Below are 17,907 nucleotides of genomic sequence, written 5' to 3'. Positions count from 1 at the left end.
AGCCTTTAAGATGTATTTATGTGACACATACTTGGGATTTCATGAAGAAATTCATGTGCAGAATGAGAAATAAGCCTGACACCATCGAGTTCAGAGACAATAAATGTTTCCTCATGCAAAGGAAATATGTAATGGTCGTTAAAGGAATAACAAGATATAAGTTAAAGGGAACCTGTTAGGTGCAATATGCACCCAGAACCACAAGCAGTTCTGGGTACATATTGCTAATCCCTGCCCAACTGTCCCAGCATATAGTAGTATAGATGAAGGATCTTAAGAAAAAACATTTCTAAAGATCTTTTATCTTATGCTAATGAGCATGGGGACTAGTTGCAAAGGCGTTACATCCCCCGACTAGTCTGTCCTCTTTGCATGTTAGCACGCCCTCAGCGGCGTACAAACACGCGATTCAATGATGCGTCACCGGCGGTGACGGGCGTACCGGTGTTCGCTGTGACCACTCTTCTGAATGCCCGGCACTTCCTGTCATGCGCAGTTGATCTCTCTGAAGCCGGGACGCGTACACCCAGCTTCATACTGCGCATAAGCAGAAGTGCCCGGCATTCAGAAAAGCGGTCACAGCGCACACAAATATGCACGGCACCATTGGTGATGCTGCATTGAGTAGATGTTAGTACGCCCCTGTGAGTATGCTAACATGCTAAGAGGGCAGACTAGTCAGGGAATATAATGCCCTTGAGACTAGTCCCAGCGTTCATTAGCATAATACAAAAGATCTTTAGAAATGCTTATTCTAAAGATCCCTTTAGCTATGCTACTATATGCTGGGAGAGTTAGGCATGGATTAGCAATATGTACCCAGAACTGCTCGTGGTTCTGAGTGCATATTGCACCTGACAGGTTCCCTTTAAGAAATTAATTTACATAAAGAAAACAAAGGATACAAAATGTTCTCTTCAGCATGTCCAGCAATAAGCAGCATCTTGTGCCACAGGACAACGACTGCAACTTGTTTACTTCGTGGCCTGATGCACCTATACAAAAGAAAAATGAGAAAAAACAAAACTATGATTCTAACACCCTTTACATTTGGATTCAGAATTACAGAAAACACACAGTATTTGCAGGACTCAAGCTTCTGAAGTGAACGACTAAATTAGTTATCTAATATCCTTTAGCATAGTTAAACATCTAAAGTGCATATTTTAGACATTTTCATTCAAACAATGCTGACCTTAAACCAGCTAACTTACAAAAACAGTTCCCTCCCAGGTTAAAGGGAATCTGTCAAGTGTAAAAACACTAATAACCTGCAGTTATGCAGTTAATCTGCTGGTTAACAGTGTTTGAAACTTCCCCGCACATTGAACACCGCTGCGGTTGGAAAAAAACTTTAATCCTCCCAGCATCGTTTGGGCTTCAGTCACAGTTCGCTCACCAGTGTATGGAAGGCGGCACTGGTCAGCACAACCCCCTCTCACTGATTGACAGCGGCTCAGAATTAGACCCAGCTGTGAGTCAGTGGGGGTTCAATGTGCAGACACCAGACAAGTTTTAAGCGCTATTAACTGCAGATTAACCCCATATCTGCAGGTTAATAGTACTTTTACATTTGACAAATTTCCTTTAAGCTGACCTGGCAATTAGCTGAAAACCAGAAGATGGGCCTTACAAAACGCAGTTTGTTACCAAAGAAAACTGTATCTGGCCATACATTTCCGCAGCCGTTCACTTATCATTCAGCCCTGATGTTTAGCATGTTATTTTTTAATACCAGTAGCCAATAAAGAAAAATCAATAAGGCTTAAAAACTGTTACATCGTATATGCTGTTAAACAGCATCCCAAACTGTATAATATATCCAAGCATAGAAAAACTTCTCAAAAATCACTTGTGAAAATTTATAAACAATATTTTATGTATTCAGACAAAAAACTTCCATACATAGTGTTTTCAGACAAAAAAAAAAAAACACCTTGAGGACATACAGGAAAGTCTATGAATGAATTTATTTTCCACAGACATGCAATGCTCCTATTAATTGCATCTTTCATCATTATACACTGTCCTGGGTATCCTGGAGATCCATATTATTGCATTATATATAGAAACTGCTTAAAGTAGGGGTCTCAAACACACGGCCTGCATGTGGCCCCTGAGGCTACTTCTTGCAGCCTGCAGGTCCGTGGCCCCCTTGATGATAGTGGCCGGTGCCGAGGGACGTCGCATTCAGCACTTTATTTAAGATGAATGCTTTGCAGGCGCTGCACAGAGACAAGCTCTCAGTAGCTACACCAATAGCTGCCACCAGCTAATCTGAGGCAAGCAGCTGACGGGCATGACTTCAGCTTCTGGCCTCTGGTTGGCCGGCGACTGCTATTACAATAGCTGTGCAGAGAGCTTCTCTCCACAGCGCCAGGAAAGCATTCATCTAACATAAAGTGCTTACAGCGGCGGTCCCCAGCCACAATTGGCAAGGGGGCCATGTGGGCACCAAGGGAACGAAGGACAGGTGAGAAGAAGGTAGGTGTGTGTGTGTGTGTGTGTGTGTGTGTGTGTGTGTGTGTGTGTGTGTGTGAGATGGGACATTGCTACAAGAAGACGACCAGCAAAGCGCATACTAGTACAAGAAGAGGACCAGCATGGGTAGATTAGTAAAAGGAGACAAGGATGGGCACATTACTACAAGATGGGGACAAGGATGGGCACATTACTACAGGATGAGCACAAGGATGGGGCACATTAATACAGGATGGGGACAAGGATGAGGCACATTAATACAGGACGTGAACAAGGATGGGCACATTATTACAAATGGACAAGGATGAGCACATTGCTCCCAAAAGGGGACAAAGATGGGAACATTACTACAGGATGGGGACAAAGATGACCACATTACTACAAGAAGAGGACAAAGATGGGCACATTACTACAAGAATGGGACAAGGATAGGTACATTACTACAGGATGAAGCACAAGGATGTGGCAAATTGCTACAAGAAGAGGACAAGGATGGTCACATTAATACAGGATGGGGACAATGATTGGGCACATTACTACAAGATGAGCACAATTATGTGCAAATTACTACAGGATGGGGCATTACTACAGGATGGGGCATTACTACAGGATGAGGACAAGGATGGGGACAAGGATGAGGCACATTAATACAGGACATGGACAAGAATGGGCACATTATTACAAATGGACAAGGATGAGCGCATTACTCCCAAAAGGGGACAAAGATGGGAAAATTACTACAGGATGGGGACAAAGATGACCACATTACTACAAGAAGAGGACAAAGATGGGCACATTACTACAAGAATGGGACAAGGATAGGTACATTACTACAGGATGAAGCACAAGGATGTGGCAAATTGCTACAAGAAGAGGACAAGGATGGTCACATTAATACAGGATGGGGAAAATGATGGGGCACATTTCTACAGGATGAGCACAATTATGTGCACATTACTACAGGATGGGGCATTACTACAGGATGGGGCATTACTACAGGATGAGGACAAGGATGGGTACAAGGATGGGCACATTACTACAGGATGGGGACAATGTTGGGCACATGACTACAGGATGGGGATAAGAATGTGGCACATTGCTACAAGGGACCAAAGATCAGCACATTACTAAATAATGGGGACCAGGATGGGAACATTACTACAAGAAGTTGGCTAAAATTATTATATGGTGCTAACTGTAAAACTGTATTACTAACAAAAAGAGGATAATATTACTTACAAAAAGAGGACACACCTTCTCATTCAAAGAGTTTTCTTTATTTTCAGGACTCTGAAAATTGTAGATTCACATTGAAGGCATCAAAACTATGAATTAAATCATGTGGAATGAAATACTTAAAAAAGTGTGAAACAACTGAAAATATGTCTTATATTCTAGGTTCTTCAAAGTAGCCACCTTTTGCTTTGATTACTACTTTGCACACTCTTGGCATTCTCTTGATGAGCTTCAAGAGGTAGTCACCGGAAATGGTTTTTCAACAGTCTTGAAGGAGTTCCCAGAGATGCTTAGCACTTGTTGGCCCTTTTGCCTTCACTCTGCGGTCCAGCTCACCCCAAACCATTTCGATTGGGTTCAGGTCTGGTGACTGGAGACCAGGTCATCTGGCGTAGCAACCCATCACTCTCCTTCTTAGTCAAATAACCCTTACATAGTCTGGAGGTGTGTTTGGGGTCATTGTCCTGTTTAAAAATAAATGATGGTCCAACTAATCGCAAACCGGATGGAATAGCACGCCGCTGCAAGATGCTGTGGTAGCCATGCTGGTTCTGTATGCCTTCAATTTTGAATAAATCCCCAACAGTGTTGGCAGCAAAGCACCCCCACACCATCACACCTCCTCCTGCATGCTTCACGGTGGGAACCAGCCATGTAGAGTCCATCCATTCACCTTTTCTACAAAGACACGGTGGTTGGATCCAAAGATCTCAAATTTGGACTCATCAGACGAAAGCACAGATTTCCACTGGTCTAATGTCCATTCCTTGTGTTCTTTAGCCCAAACATGTCTCTTCTGCTTGTTGCCTGTCCTTAGTGGTTTCCTAGCAGCTATTTTACAGTTCTTCTAGAGATGAGAAGGTGTGTCCAAACTTTTGGTCTGTAGTGTGTGTGTGTGTGTGTGTGTGTGTGTATACACACACACACACACACACACACTAAGTGCATGTTTATTATAATAAACAAGCGAAAGATGTTGAAAAACCTAGCTGAGTTTAAGACCCCTGGCTTAAAGCAGCAGCAGATTTTTGCTACCTCATCTGAGAGCAGCAATATGCAGTGTGAGACTGTGACCGGGGTTATCTATGACGGCCGGTATGTCTCGCCCCGGTTGTGCTCACTCTATGATAATCCACTATAGGGTTAATGCTGTTTTCCCTACAGGCTGAAGGGAGGGATAAATAGATTCAGGAACAAGGGCAGGTGTGCCGGGTGTGAGGGAGTGATCACATCTCCCTGAGTTCTCTGCCGGAAAGGCACATATGTAATATTATGGACTTTTTCTTTGGAATAAACCGTGTGCTGTGAACCTTGGTGCCTGGATCCCGTGTCTTCTGCAGCGCAGCCGACGACGCTACCTCACATATGGTGGAGAATCGGCGGGCATGACAGCCGGTGAGGTGTAGCATTCATCCCTGGTGACCCAGCTGCGCATGTCCTGGATTCGAGCGGCTATACTACAGCCCAAACCCGGCGACGCCATGGAGGACATAATAAAGCATTTGGCTCAGGCTAATGCACAGCAGCAACAGGCTAATGCACAGCAGCTACAAACCAATGCACACCTGCTCCAATCCTTGCAAGTGCAGGAAAAAAAATTCCAAGAACAGATGGATCAGGCCAATGCACGTCAGCAGCAAGCCTTGCAATTGCAGGAAAAAAGGCACCAAGAACAGATGGTTCTCCTGGCCAAGTCGATCCGTGCCGGACCGGCACCAACAACCCAGGGACCGGGTGACGACGGCAGCGTCCGGAAAGCGGTGAGACAAGCGTTGCAAAAGATGACCCCGGGTGATGATGTGGAAGCGTTCCTGGCGGTGTTTGAGCGGGTGGCCGAGCGGGAAAAGCTGCCGACCCCGCAGTGGGCTGAGGTATTGTCACCTTATCTGACGGGGGAACCCCAAAAAGCATACCTGGACCTCTGTACCGAGGACGCCATTGACTATGTGACCCTGAAAGCCGAAATACTGGCTCGGTTGGGGGTGAATACCTATGTACGGGCTCAGCGGGTAAATCAGTGGTTCTATGAGGAAGCCAAACCCGTACGCTCCCAGGCCTATGACTTGTTACATCTTGTAAAAAAGTGGTTGCAGCCTGACACTCTGAGCCCGGCGCAAATGGTGGAAAGGGTAGTAGTGGATCGTTTTGTGCGCACTTTACCCGTCACCGTTCAACGGTGGGTCGGACAGGGTGACCCGAGTACCCTGGACCAATTAGTGTCCCTGGTAGAGCGGCATGTGGCTACGCAGGACTTGATACGGGACACTGAGACTTTGCGTACCGCCCGTCGGTCCGGCCCCTCCAAGCCTAGGGCCAAGGACCCACCGCTGACACCGGTGCGGGAGTCCGCTACCGTCCCGTCTGAAGCCGCACCCTCCGTCCCTGAGGTCCGGAAAACTATGTACCCTAAACGACAACTCGTCAAGGGGGTGTCCTTCCCTATTAGATGTTGGCGGTGCCAGCGGGTGGGACATATGGAAGCCCAGTGTCCACTCACCACGGAGCCCATGGATTGTGGGGTTACCCGGCGGGGTTCAATGTATGCTCAGGTGGTGTGTACCGCTGACCTGGTCTACCCAGAGACTGAGCCCCACTTGTGCCAAATTCAGGTGAATGGATGTCCGGTTACAGGCTTGTTGGATTCCGGAAGCTTAGTGACCCTTGTGCGATCAACCCTAAGGGCTAAAGTAAAGGCCACCGGACGTACCGTGGGGGTGGTTTGCATACATGGGGACCGCCGAGACTATCCCACGGGGATAGTCACCATCACAGCACCTTGTGGTCAGGTGCAACATGAGGTGGGACTTATTAATACTCTTCCCTATGATGTGATCCTAGGAAGGGATCTGCCCTATTTTTGGACTTTATGGAAGGGACCTCCTAAGTCCCCTCAGATATTGGTCAGTCCGGGACCTGAGCCCTACAATCCTGAATCCGGGACGCCTGCCGTAGGGGTCCCCAAGATAGGGACAGGATGTGAACCTGATAGGTCGCCCCTAGAGGTATTGGCAGGAGAGGCTGAGACGGTCGAGCCCATCCCGGAGTTGGAGGCGTCCCCGGATACGTTTGGGACAGCCCAACTCCAGGACCCTACATTAATACATGCCCGGAGTCGGGTGACAGTAGTTGACGGGGTGGCACAGCTGCCTGGTGCCCAGGTAAGATACCCCCATTTTGCTCTTAAGCAGGATTTACTCTACCGGGTAGATGAAATACGGGGCGTAGGGGTAGAGCAGTTGGTGGTGCCCCAGCCGTATCGCCGGCGGGTCCTCGACTTGGCTCATAAACACCTGATGAGTGGTCACCTAGGGGTCAAGAAAACGCAGGAGCGAATATTGCAAAGGTTCTATTGGCCCGGGGTCTTTGGGGAGGTAAAACGGTTCTGCGAAACCTGCCCGGAGTGTCAGCTTACCGCACCCCTGACCCACTTTCGCAGTCCGTTGGTACCGTTACCCATTATAGAAGTCCCTTTTGAACGGATAGGGATGGATCTGGTGGGGCCCCTCGTAAAGTCTGCTCGAGGGCACCAGCATATCCTAGTGATCGTTGACTATGCCACCCGGTATCCAGAGGCGATACCTCTCAGACATACTGCAGCCAAGCTTATAGCTCGGGAGTTGTTTGCTGTGTTCTGCCGGGTGGGGTTGCCCAAGGAGATCCTTACGGATCAGGGGACCCCATTCATGTCTAAAGTGACCAAAGAGCTATGCCGGCTACTCCAGATCAAGCAGTTGCGTACATCTGTGTATCATCCTCAGACGGATGGTTTAGTGGAACGATTCAATAAAACCCTGAAAACCATGCTCAAAAGGGTGATTTCCAAAGACGGGAAAGACTGGGATATGATGCTTCCCTATTTGATGTTTGCCATACGAGAGGTGCCACAGGCATCCACGGGGTTTTCGCCTTTTGAATTGTTATACGGGCGACATCCCCGGGGATTGTTGGACCTGGCAAAAGAAACCTGGGAGCAGGAGCCCACCCCCCATAAAAGTGTGATTGAACACATTTTGGGTATGCAGAACCGCATAAGCGCGGTCATGCCAATTGTGAAGGAGCATTTACAGGAGGCTCAGGCCGCGCAAAGCAGCCGCTACAATAGACAAGCCACCGTGCGGACCTTTAATCCCGGGGATCGGGTGTTGGTATTGATTCCCACGGCAGAGAGTAAATTCCTGGCTCAGTGGCAAGGCCCCTACGAGATAAAGGAAAGAGTCGGGGTGGTTAACTATAAAGTGTTGCAGCCCGGTAGGCGGAAACCTGAACAAATATACCATGTCAACCTATTAAAACCTTGGCAGGAACGGGAAAACCTGATGGCTGTTTTTTCCCCACCTCCCTCCTCTTCGGGTCGTTCACATCCGGCTCCAGCGACCTCCGGAGAGGACGAACCGGAAGTAAGGATTGGAGAAGCCCTCACCAAGACACAGAGGCGAGAGGCCAGACGGTTGGTTCAGCAGAACCCCGATGTCTTCTCCGAGCTGCCCGGTAGGACCAGTCTGATACGACATGATATTGTCACCGAGCCCCACCTGAAGGTACGCCTGAAGTCATACCGGGTACCGGAGGCTCGACGACAAGCCATATCAGAGGAAGTAAAGTCAATGTTACGCCTGGGGGTCATCGAAAAATCCCGGAGTGAATGGGCTAGTCCGATTGTCCTAATACCAAAACCCGATGGCTCCTTAAGGTTCTGCAATGACTTTAGGAGATTGAACGAAATATCCAAGTTTGATCTCTACCCCATGCCCCGGGTGGATGAGCTGATTGATAGGCTGGGACAGGCGCGATATTTTACCACGCTCGACCTGACCAAGGGGTACTGGCAGGTGCCACTGACGGAATCCGCCAAGGAGAAAACCGCTTTTGTTACGCCGGAGGGTCTCTTCCACTATGTGGTCTTGCCTTTTGGGTTACATGGCGCTCCGGCCACGTTCCAGAGGTTGATGGACTTAGTGCTGGAACCCCACCAGGCGTATGCATCAGCGTACCTTGATGACATCATTATTTACAGCTCCGATTGGCAGACCCACTTGGAACAGGTACAAGCGGTGGTGGACGCGCTTCGAACAGCCGGATTGACAGCCAATCCCAAGAAATGTGCGTTGGGACTCACGGAAGCCCGCTACTTGGGCTACGTGATAGGCCAAGGAGTGATTAAGCCCCAAATTAACAAAGTTGAGGCGATCCAGAAGTGGCCTAGACCCCTGACCACGAAGCAGGTTAGGGCCTTCCTGGGTATCGTGGGGTACTACAGGAGGTTTGTAAAAGATTTTGCGGGACTATCAGCCCCCTTGACGGACCTTCTCAAAGGCAAGAAGTCCGTCATGGTGCACTGGACTCCGCAGGCCGAGGACTCCTTCCGGGCCCTGAAGGGGGTCCTGTGCGGACAGCCCGTTCTTGTAAACCCTGATTTCCGGAAAGAGTTCATAGTACAGACTGACGCCTCGGAGGTCGGCCTGGGGGCAGTGCTGTCTCAGGTGGTTCAGGGGGTGGAACACCCCGTCACCTTCTTAAGTAGGAAGCTCACCCCTCCCGAGCGGAATTATAGCGTAGTGGAGAAGGAGTGCCTGGCGATCAAGTGGGCCTTGGAGTCCCTACGCTATTACCTGCTGGGACGTCAGTTTCGCTTGGTGACGGATCACTCTCCACTGGTCTGGATGAGGTCCGCCAAGGAACGGAATGCCCGGGTTACCCGGTGGTTCCTTTCTCTGCAGAACTTCCGGTTTACGGTTGAACACCGGGCCGGTAGGTTGCAGGGCAACGCCGATGCCTTGTCCCGCGGCCCGTGTTTGATGGCAAGAGTTCAACCCCGCACGCTTGAACTGAGGGGGGGGGTATGTGAGACTGTGACCGGGGTTATCTATGACGGCCGGTATGTCTCGCCCCGGTTGTGCTCACTCTATGATAATCCACTATAGGGTTAATGCTGTTTTCCCTACAGGCTGAAGGGAGGGATAAATAGATTCAGGAACAAGGGCAGGTGTGCCGGGTGTGAGGGAGTGATCACATCTCCCTGAGTTCTCTGCCGGAAAGGCACATATGTAATATTATGGACTTTTTCTTTGGAATAAACCGTGTGCTGTGAACCTTGGTGCCTGGATCCCGTGTCTTCTGCAGCGCAGCCGACGACGCTACCTCACAGCAGGCAAAGAGATTCTGAATCTAACAATAAATTACTTCTATTACTTAACAATAAATTAACTTAAATTACTGTCTGTAGCCATCTTGAGACAGTGAAAGATAATATTTTTAACATGTAGCAGAGCTCTGGGAGATACCCCTGCCCACACCAAACTTTCAGTGTATAATTCCATAGACAAAAGCTGCTAATCACAGAGGGCTGCAGATTGGACTACAGCTCACTCCCCAGACAAATGATAAAGATAAGAAGGTTAAACAAACATTATAGGTAAACAAAAACACACTTTGAGATTAGAAAACTGCATGTTAACTAAAGCTGGTGTCACACTAAACGACAGCGACAACGACGTCGCTGTTACGTCACCATTTTCGGTGACGTAACAGCGACCTTGTAAGTCGCTGTTATGATCGCTGCTTAGCTGTCAAACACAGCAGAAGCAGCGATCATAAGGTCGCTGTGCTACATGTTCAGAGAGCAGGGAGCCGCGCTTAGCGCTGGCTCCTTGCTCTCCTGCAGCACACATCGGGTTAATTAACCCGATGTGTGCTGCAGCTACATGTCACAGTGCAGAGAGCAGGGAGCCGCGCGCACTGCTTAGCGCTGGCTCCTTGCTCTCCTTGCTACAGTATACATCGGGTTAATTCCCCGATGCGTACTGCAGCCACATGTCACAGTGCAGGAGCCGGCGCTGGCAGCAAGAGCGGAGGCTGGTAACCAGCGTAAACATCGGGTAACCAGGGAAAGGTCTTCCCTTGGTTACCCGATGTTTATGCTGGTTACAGCTTACCGCAGCTGCCAGTGCCGGCTCCTGATCGCTTCATTTCGTCGCTCTCTCGCTGTCACACACAGCGATGTGTGTGTCACAGCGGGAGAGTGACGACCAAAAAATGAAGCTGGACATTCAGCAACGACCGGCGACCTCACAGCAGGCGCCAGGTCGTTGCTGGATGTCATACACAGCGACAGCGACGGGACGTCGCTGCAACGTCACAGAAAATGGTGACGTAGCAGCGACGTCGTTGTCGTCGTCGTTATGTGTGACACCTGCTTAAGGGTACCTTCACACTTTAGCGACGCAGCAGCGATCCGACCAGCGATCTGACCTGGTCAGGATCGCTGCTGCATCGCTACATGGTCGCTGGTGAGCTGTCAAACAGGCAAATCTCACCAGCGACCAGTGAACAGCCCCCAGCCAGCAGCGACGTGCAAGCGACGCTGCGCTTGCACGGAGCCGGCGTCTGGAAGCTGCGGACACTGGTAACTAAGGTAAACATCGGGTATGGTTACCCGATGTTTACATTAGTTACCAGCGCACACCGCTTAGCTGTGTGTGCAGGGAGCAGGGAGCCGCGCACAATGAGCGCTGGCTCCTTGCTCTCCTAGCTACAGTACACATCGGGTTAATTAACCCGATGTGTAATGCAGCTACATGTGCAGAGAGCCGGAGTCGGCAGCACAGGCAGTGTGAGAGCTGCGGAGGCTGGTAACTAAGGTAAATATCGGGTAACCACCTTGGTTACCCGATATTTATCTTAGTTACCAGCCTCCGCAGCTGCCAGACGCCGGCTCCTGCTCCCTTCATTTGTCGCTCTCTCGCTGTCACACACAGCGATCTTTGTGTCACAGCGGGAGAGCGCCTTTGAAGAAAACGAACCAGGGCTGTGTGTAACGAGCAGCGATCTCGCAGCAGGGGCCAGATCGCTGCTCAGTGTCACACACAGCGAGATCGCTAAGGAGGTCACTGCTGCGTCACAAAAAGCGTGACTCAGCAGCGATCTCGGCAGCGAGCTCGCTGTGTGTGAAGCACCCCTAAAGGCCCAATCACACTAAACAACTTACCAGCAATCCTAACAACGATACAACCTGATAAGGATCGCTGGTAAGTTGCTAGGAGGTCGCTGGTGATATGTCACACTAAGCGACGCTCCAGCAATCCCACCAGCAACCTTACCTGGCAGGGATCGCTGGAGCGTCGCTACACGTGGAAGCATGCTGCGCTTGGTAACTAAGGTAAATATCGGGTAACCAACCCGATATTTACCTTTGTTACCAGCGCACACCGCTTAGCGCTGGCTCCCTGCACACCTAGCCACAGTACACATCAGGTTAATTACCCGATGTGTACTCTGCTACGTGTGCAGGCAGCAGGAGCTGGCTTCTGCGGATGCTGGTAACCACAGTAAACAGCGGGTAACCAAGAAGCCCTTACTTTGGTTACCCGATATTTACCTTCATTACCAGCGGCCGACGCTCTCAGCTGTCCGTGCCGGCTCCTGCTCCCTGCATTCCTAGCCACAGTACACATCGGGTTAATTACCCGATGTGTACTCCGGCTATGTGTGCAAGGAGCAGGAGCCGGCACTGGCAGTGTGAGAGCGGCGGACGCTGGTAACGAAGGTAAATATCGGGTAACCAAGGTAAGGGCTTCTTGGTTACCCGCTGTTTACCTTGGTTACCCGCTGTTTACCGTGGTTACCAGCGTCTGCATAAGCCGGTTCCTGCTCCTGCACATTTAGTTGTTGCTCTGTCGCTGTCACACACAGCGATGTGTGCTTCCCAGCGGGAGAGCAACAACTAAAAAATGGCCCAGGACATTCAGCAACAACCAACGACCTCACAGCAGGGGCCAGGTTGTTGCTGTTTGTCACACTAAGCAACATCGCTAGCAAGTTGTGCCTTAGCAGCGATGTTGCTAGCGATGTCGCTTAGTGTGACGGTACCTTAAGGCTAGGTTCACACACTGCATGTTTTTGACGCTGCGTTTTTATGCGTTTTTTGCGGTAAAAACCGCACAAAAAACGCAACCACATCAAAAAACGCGGCAAAAAATGCACGCGTTTTTGCCGCGATTTGGCGCGTTTTTGCTGCGTTTTTTCTCACTGCGTCTTTATGCGTTTTTTTATCCATGAACAATGCCATTAAAGATTGCTGAAAAAAAAAAAAAAGGTCGATGTCATTTCCTTCTTCAATATGTTCTTCATTCTCCACTAGTGTATGCAGGAGAGCAGACAGCTGCAGAACTACAAGGCTCAGCATACTCCATCCAATAGTGTATGCAGGAGAGCAGACAGCATCTGCAGAACTACAAGGCTCAGCATCCTCCATCCAGGACTGTATGCAGGAGTTTTTTGCCTCCCAAAAAAAATGACGTGGGAGTCGCCATATTTTTGTATGCTAGCCAGATACAGCAGGCAGGTACGGGCTGCCCCCAACCCCCAGCTGCCTATTTGTACCCGGCTGGGAACCAAAAATATAGGGAAGCATTTTTTTTTATTTCATGAATTTCATGAAATAATTTTAAAAAAATGACGTGGGCTTCACCCAATTTTTGAGTCCAGCCAGGTACAACTAGGCAGCTGGGGATTGGAATCCACAGTGCAGGGAGCCCATGCTTTCTGGGCACTCCCGCTGTGAATTGCAGTCTGCAGCCACCCCAGAAAATGGCGCTTTCATAGAACCATCTTCTGGCGCTGTATCCAACTCTCCCAGCTGCCCTGGTGACGGGTGGCTCGCTGGCTAATAATGGGGTTAGGGCTAACTGTATATTATCAGCTGGCCCTAAGCCCGAAAATTCATGGTGTCACGCCAATATTAGGCATGGCCACCATCAATTTCTAGTAAAGATAAAAAAAAAAAAAAACACAACACACAGAAAAATATTTTTATTAGAAATAAAACACAACACAATTAGTGACTCCATACGGCAGCACGGTGGCTCAGTGGTTAGCACTGCAGTCTTGCAGCGCTGGGGTCCTCGGTTCAAATCTCAAATCCCACCAAGGACACTATCTGCAAGGAGTTTGCATGTTCTCCCCGTGTTTGCGTGGGTTTCCTCCGGGTACTCCGGTTTCCTCCCACAATTCAAAAATATACTGATAGGGACCTTAGATTGTGAGCCCCAGTGGGGACAGTACTGCTGATGTATGTAAAGCGCTGTGGAATTAATAGCGCTATATAAATGAATAAATTCTTCTTCTTATTATTATTATAAATTAAGAACCCCCCTCCGCAGTAATCCTGGGTCAAGGGTCCCAAGCCGTCCAATCCGGATCCAATATCATCTGATCGGTTTGCTGGAAGGCAAAGCGATCAGATGATGTATCAGGTTCCAGGATGTGAATCACATTACACATCAGCTGATTGTATAAAAGCCGTTTATACAATCAGCTGATGCATTAGTGCAAACCCCCCCCCCCCCCAAATAACAATACTCACTTATGTGCTGATTACCGGCAGCTCGTGGAACGGAGTTTGATCCCATACGATCGCTGCAGGAGCTGCCGGTAATCAGGGATGAAGTCTCCTGACGGCATCCGCTGACAGGTTAAGCCGGCCGGGCGCCGGCGTCACCGCGAGACTTACGATCAGCTGATGCGTCAGGTGCCGCATCAGGTGATCAGCGCCAGGTCCTGCAGAAATCGGCGGTGTCCCGGCCGTCTGCACACAGCCGGAGCGGCGGTACCGGGAGAGGAGCTGGGAGCGGGCATGGCACCGGGAGTCTGCAGACACGTGAGTATGACATTTTTTTTTCTACTGTTCACTTTTGTTTTCGCAGCTGCCTCCACCTCCCACCCAGCCATGGTGCCGCACAGCAGCAGACATACACAGGACTGGAGGTGGAAGCGGCGGTGACGGTACCGGGAGGATTCACGCTTCTGTATTTACTGACAGAAGGAATCCTCTTCCTTTACATGTCACGTTACTGCCCACCCCTTGCGTTTATAGCTGCGTTTTTAGTCATAGAAACGCACTAAAACGCAGCTATATTTTCAATTTGCTGTTTTCATTGCGTTTTTGATCATCTCATTGAACTCAATGGATGGAAAACGCTGTGAAAACGCAAAAATAATTGACATGCTGCGTTTTTGTGGGCACCACAAAAACGCAGCTAAAAAAAAACACTGTGTGCAGACAGCAAAAATGAAAACTCAGACTTTGCTGGGGAAGCAAAGTCATGCAGTTTTCTGAGCAAAAACGCACCCGAAAAACGTGCAAAAACGCCGCGAAAAACGCAGTGTGAACTTACTTTTACAGCATGCTGTCTTCAGATTACATAGCAAAAAAGATGGACAGTCACTTTAACCCCTTTTCCCCCCTGACAGTTTTCACCTTCATGACCATTTTTTGAGAGCCCCTTAGATGCCTAAACAGTGGAACAAATCCACAAGTCACCACATTTTGGAGACTAGACCCCTCAAGTAATTTATCTAGATGTTCGGTGAGCACCTTGAACCCCCGGGTGCTTCACAGAAGTTTAAAACTTTGAGCCATGAAAATGAAAAAAATAAATTTGTAACCTCAAAAATGTTAACTTAAATTTTTTCAAATTCGCTAGGGTAACAGGGGATAATGAACCACAAAATGTGTTGTAATATTTCTCCTGAGAATGCAAGTACCCCATATGTGATCAATACCTACATTTGAGGCACAGTACAAAGTGAATAAAAGAAGGAGCACCATATTGGAGTGCAGACTTAAGCGGGCTTTACACGCTATGACATCGCTAAAGGGATCTCGTTGGGGTCACGGAATTTGTGTCGCACATCCGGTCGCTTTAGCGATGCCATTGCGTGTGACACCTATGAGCGATTTCGCATCGTCGCAAAAACGTGCAAAATCGCTCATCGGCGACATGGGGGTCCATTCTCAAATATCTAACGAAGTTGTTCCTCGATCCTGCGGCAGCACACATCGCTCCGTGTGACACCACTGGAACGAGGAAGCTCTCCTTACCTGCCTCCCGGCCACAATGCGGAAGGAAGGAGGTGGGCGGGATGTTTGTCCCGCTCATCTCCGCCCCTCCGCTTCTATTGGGCGGCGGTTCAGTGACGCTGCTGTGACGTCGCTGTAACAGTGAACGAACCACCCCCTTAGAAAGGAGGCAGTTCGCCGGTCACAGCAACGTCGCAGGGAAGGTAAGTAGTGTGACGGGTCCGGGCGATGTTGTGTGACACGGGCAGAGATTTGCCCGTGTCGCACAACCGATGGGGGCGGGTACGCACGCTGGCGATATCGGTACCGCTATCGCAGTGTGTAACGTGGCATTAAGGCTAGTTTCACACTTGCGTTGTTTTCCTTTAGTCACAATCCGCCGTTTTGGAAAACAGCGGAATCAGTTAACGGATTCCGCTGCTTCCCATAGACTTGTATGGACGACGGATTGCGACTGATGGATCTGCGTTGCTTCCGCTGGCCGACTCTGCGTTGCTTCCGCCATGCGGAAGGAACGCAGCATGTAACTTTGAGCAGCGGAATCCTTAGGATTTTGCTGCGCATGCTCTCTCTGGCTCCCTGCACACGTAACCAGGGTACACATTAGGTTACTAAACAAAGCGCTTTGCTTACTAACCCGATATTTACCATGGCTACGTGTGCAAGGAGCCAGTGCTAAGCGGTGTACGCTGGCAACCAAGGTAAATATCGGGTAACCAAGTAAAGTGGTTTGCTTAGTTACCCAATATTTACCCTGGCTATGTGTGCAGGGAGCCCGACACTTCCCCGCTCATCTCCGCCCACTCCTGCACTCCACTCCGCATGTACACACACACACACACGCAAACAGGGGTAGGAAGTGGAAGTTACAGCCCCCTTTCCATCACCCGACAGACTGAGCACGTGACGCGCGCTCTAGCGCCCCTCTTATAGTCAGGACAATTATGGAATTGCCCGACAATAAGCAAGAAAGCCGCTATTCTACTATGCCAATGATTGAAGCTTCCTTAGGCATGACGTACCTTGACAAGATGGCGGCTACAGGAATATGGCTTATAGCTCAGAATATATCCCAAAGTGATTATTGGCCATAACTTTGCCTGGGAATGTCGTAGGCGGATGCCAATGCTCTCATTTTTACAGTTATGATTTTACCTTCCCAATGATAGGACACATGGGTAGTCTGCTGGTGCCCCACTGGCCCATATCAAGTTTGGGATACCTACCGAGGTCCCACGCCTATATAAAATATGTGCTGGGATCGTCAGCATGCCTGGATGCGATATTTCTGCTTGACATGTTTATAGAAAGCACGGCTCATGAGATATTAAACATTTATTCCTGGTGCCTGTCTGTCTCAGGTGTTCAGGATGCCTGTTAATTAGTTAGGAACTTCTTCTACAGTGTCACCAAGGGGGGTCTTCCTTCCCCTTTGTGTTCTAAGGGCCTGAACAGCTCACCTAATTTCCATATCATAGGAGATTGCCTTTTTTTGTTCACACCATTGCTAATAGACAATTTCCTCAAGTTAATTAGCATACTGATTGAAGCTTCCTTAGGCCTGACGTACCTTGACAAGATGACGGCTATAGGAATATGGCTTACAGCTCAGAATATATCTTTATGTCCACACACACACACACACACACACACACACACACACACACACACACACACACACCTGTCCCCAGCCATGCAGTCCCCGGCACTGACGTCCTCTCTTCAGCGCCATGGCCCTGCTCAGCTACACCCGCCCCGAACTCCGCCCCCCGCACACATTCTCGGCGGCCGAATGATCAGCTGATCACCCGGCTGCTGTAAGCGATCAGCTGATCACCCGGCGATCAGATGCTGTGAGCGATCAGCTGATCACCCAGCAACCGGCTGCTGTGAGCGATCAGCTGATCGTTCACAATAGCCTGCCGCCGGTAAAACTGTATATATAAAAAAAAAAAAAAAAAAGCAGATTCCGTTGTTTTGTACGATCTGTTGCATCCGTTGTGCCACTATATGCAACACATCCATTGCATCCATCACACAACGCAATGCAATGCAATGGATGCCGTTCAACGCAAGTGTGAAACCAGCCTTAGTTGCAATGGTTTGCGGGTGCAATGTCACATTGGCAGAACTCCTGAGGTGCGAGAACAGCATAAACTTCCCACAAACTTCCCATTTTACAAACTGCACCCCTCAATAAATTCTTCCAGGGGTGCAGTGAAAATATTGACACTACAGGTGTGTCACAACATTTTATACTATTGGGTGTTAAACAAAAAATTACATCTTACAACGAAAATTATATTTTATTCACAGATTTCCAATTTTCACAA

The 17,907-nt window shown here is 49.1% G+C and overlaps 1 protein-coding gene across 1 annotated transcript in view; it reads right to left on the bottom strand.

Moving 5' to 3' along the window:
• The window catches only part of VPS16 (VPS16 core subunit of CORVET and HOPS complexes), an 879,114-nt gene that overhangs the window by 605,917 nt on the left and 255,290 nt on the right, over nucleotides 1-17,907 (bottom strand). The window contains exons 9-10 of the mRNA XM_075319712.1: nucleotides 907-995; nucleotides 32-127 (exon numbers count right to left, since the gene is read on the bottom strand). Coding sequence (XP_075175827.1) covers nucleotides 32-127; nucleotides 907-995 — 185 coding nt within the window. The remainder of the gene's footprint in view (nucleotides 1-31; nucleotides 128-906; nucleotides 996-17,907) is intronic.

The sequence above is a fragment of the Anomaloglossus baeobatrachus genome, chromosome 7, assembly GCF_048569485.1.
Source record: "Anomaloglossus baeobatrachus isolate aAnoBae1 chromosome 7, aAnoBae1.hap1, whole genome shotgun sequence".
NCBI classification, from domain to species: domain Eukaryota; kingdom Metazoa; phylum Chordata; class Amphibia; order Anura; family Aromobatidae; genus Anomaloglossus; species Anomaloglossus baeobatrachus.
The sequence above is the reverse complement of the archived record's forward strand: the minus strand, read 5'-3'. Positions and strand labels throughout refer to the sequence as shown.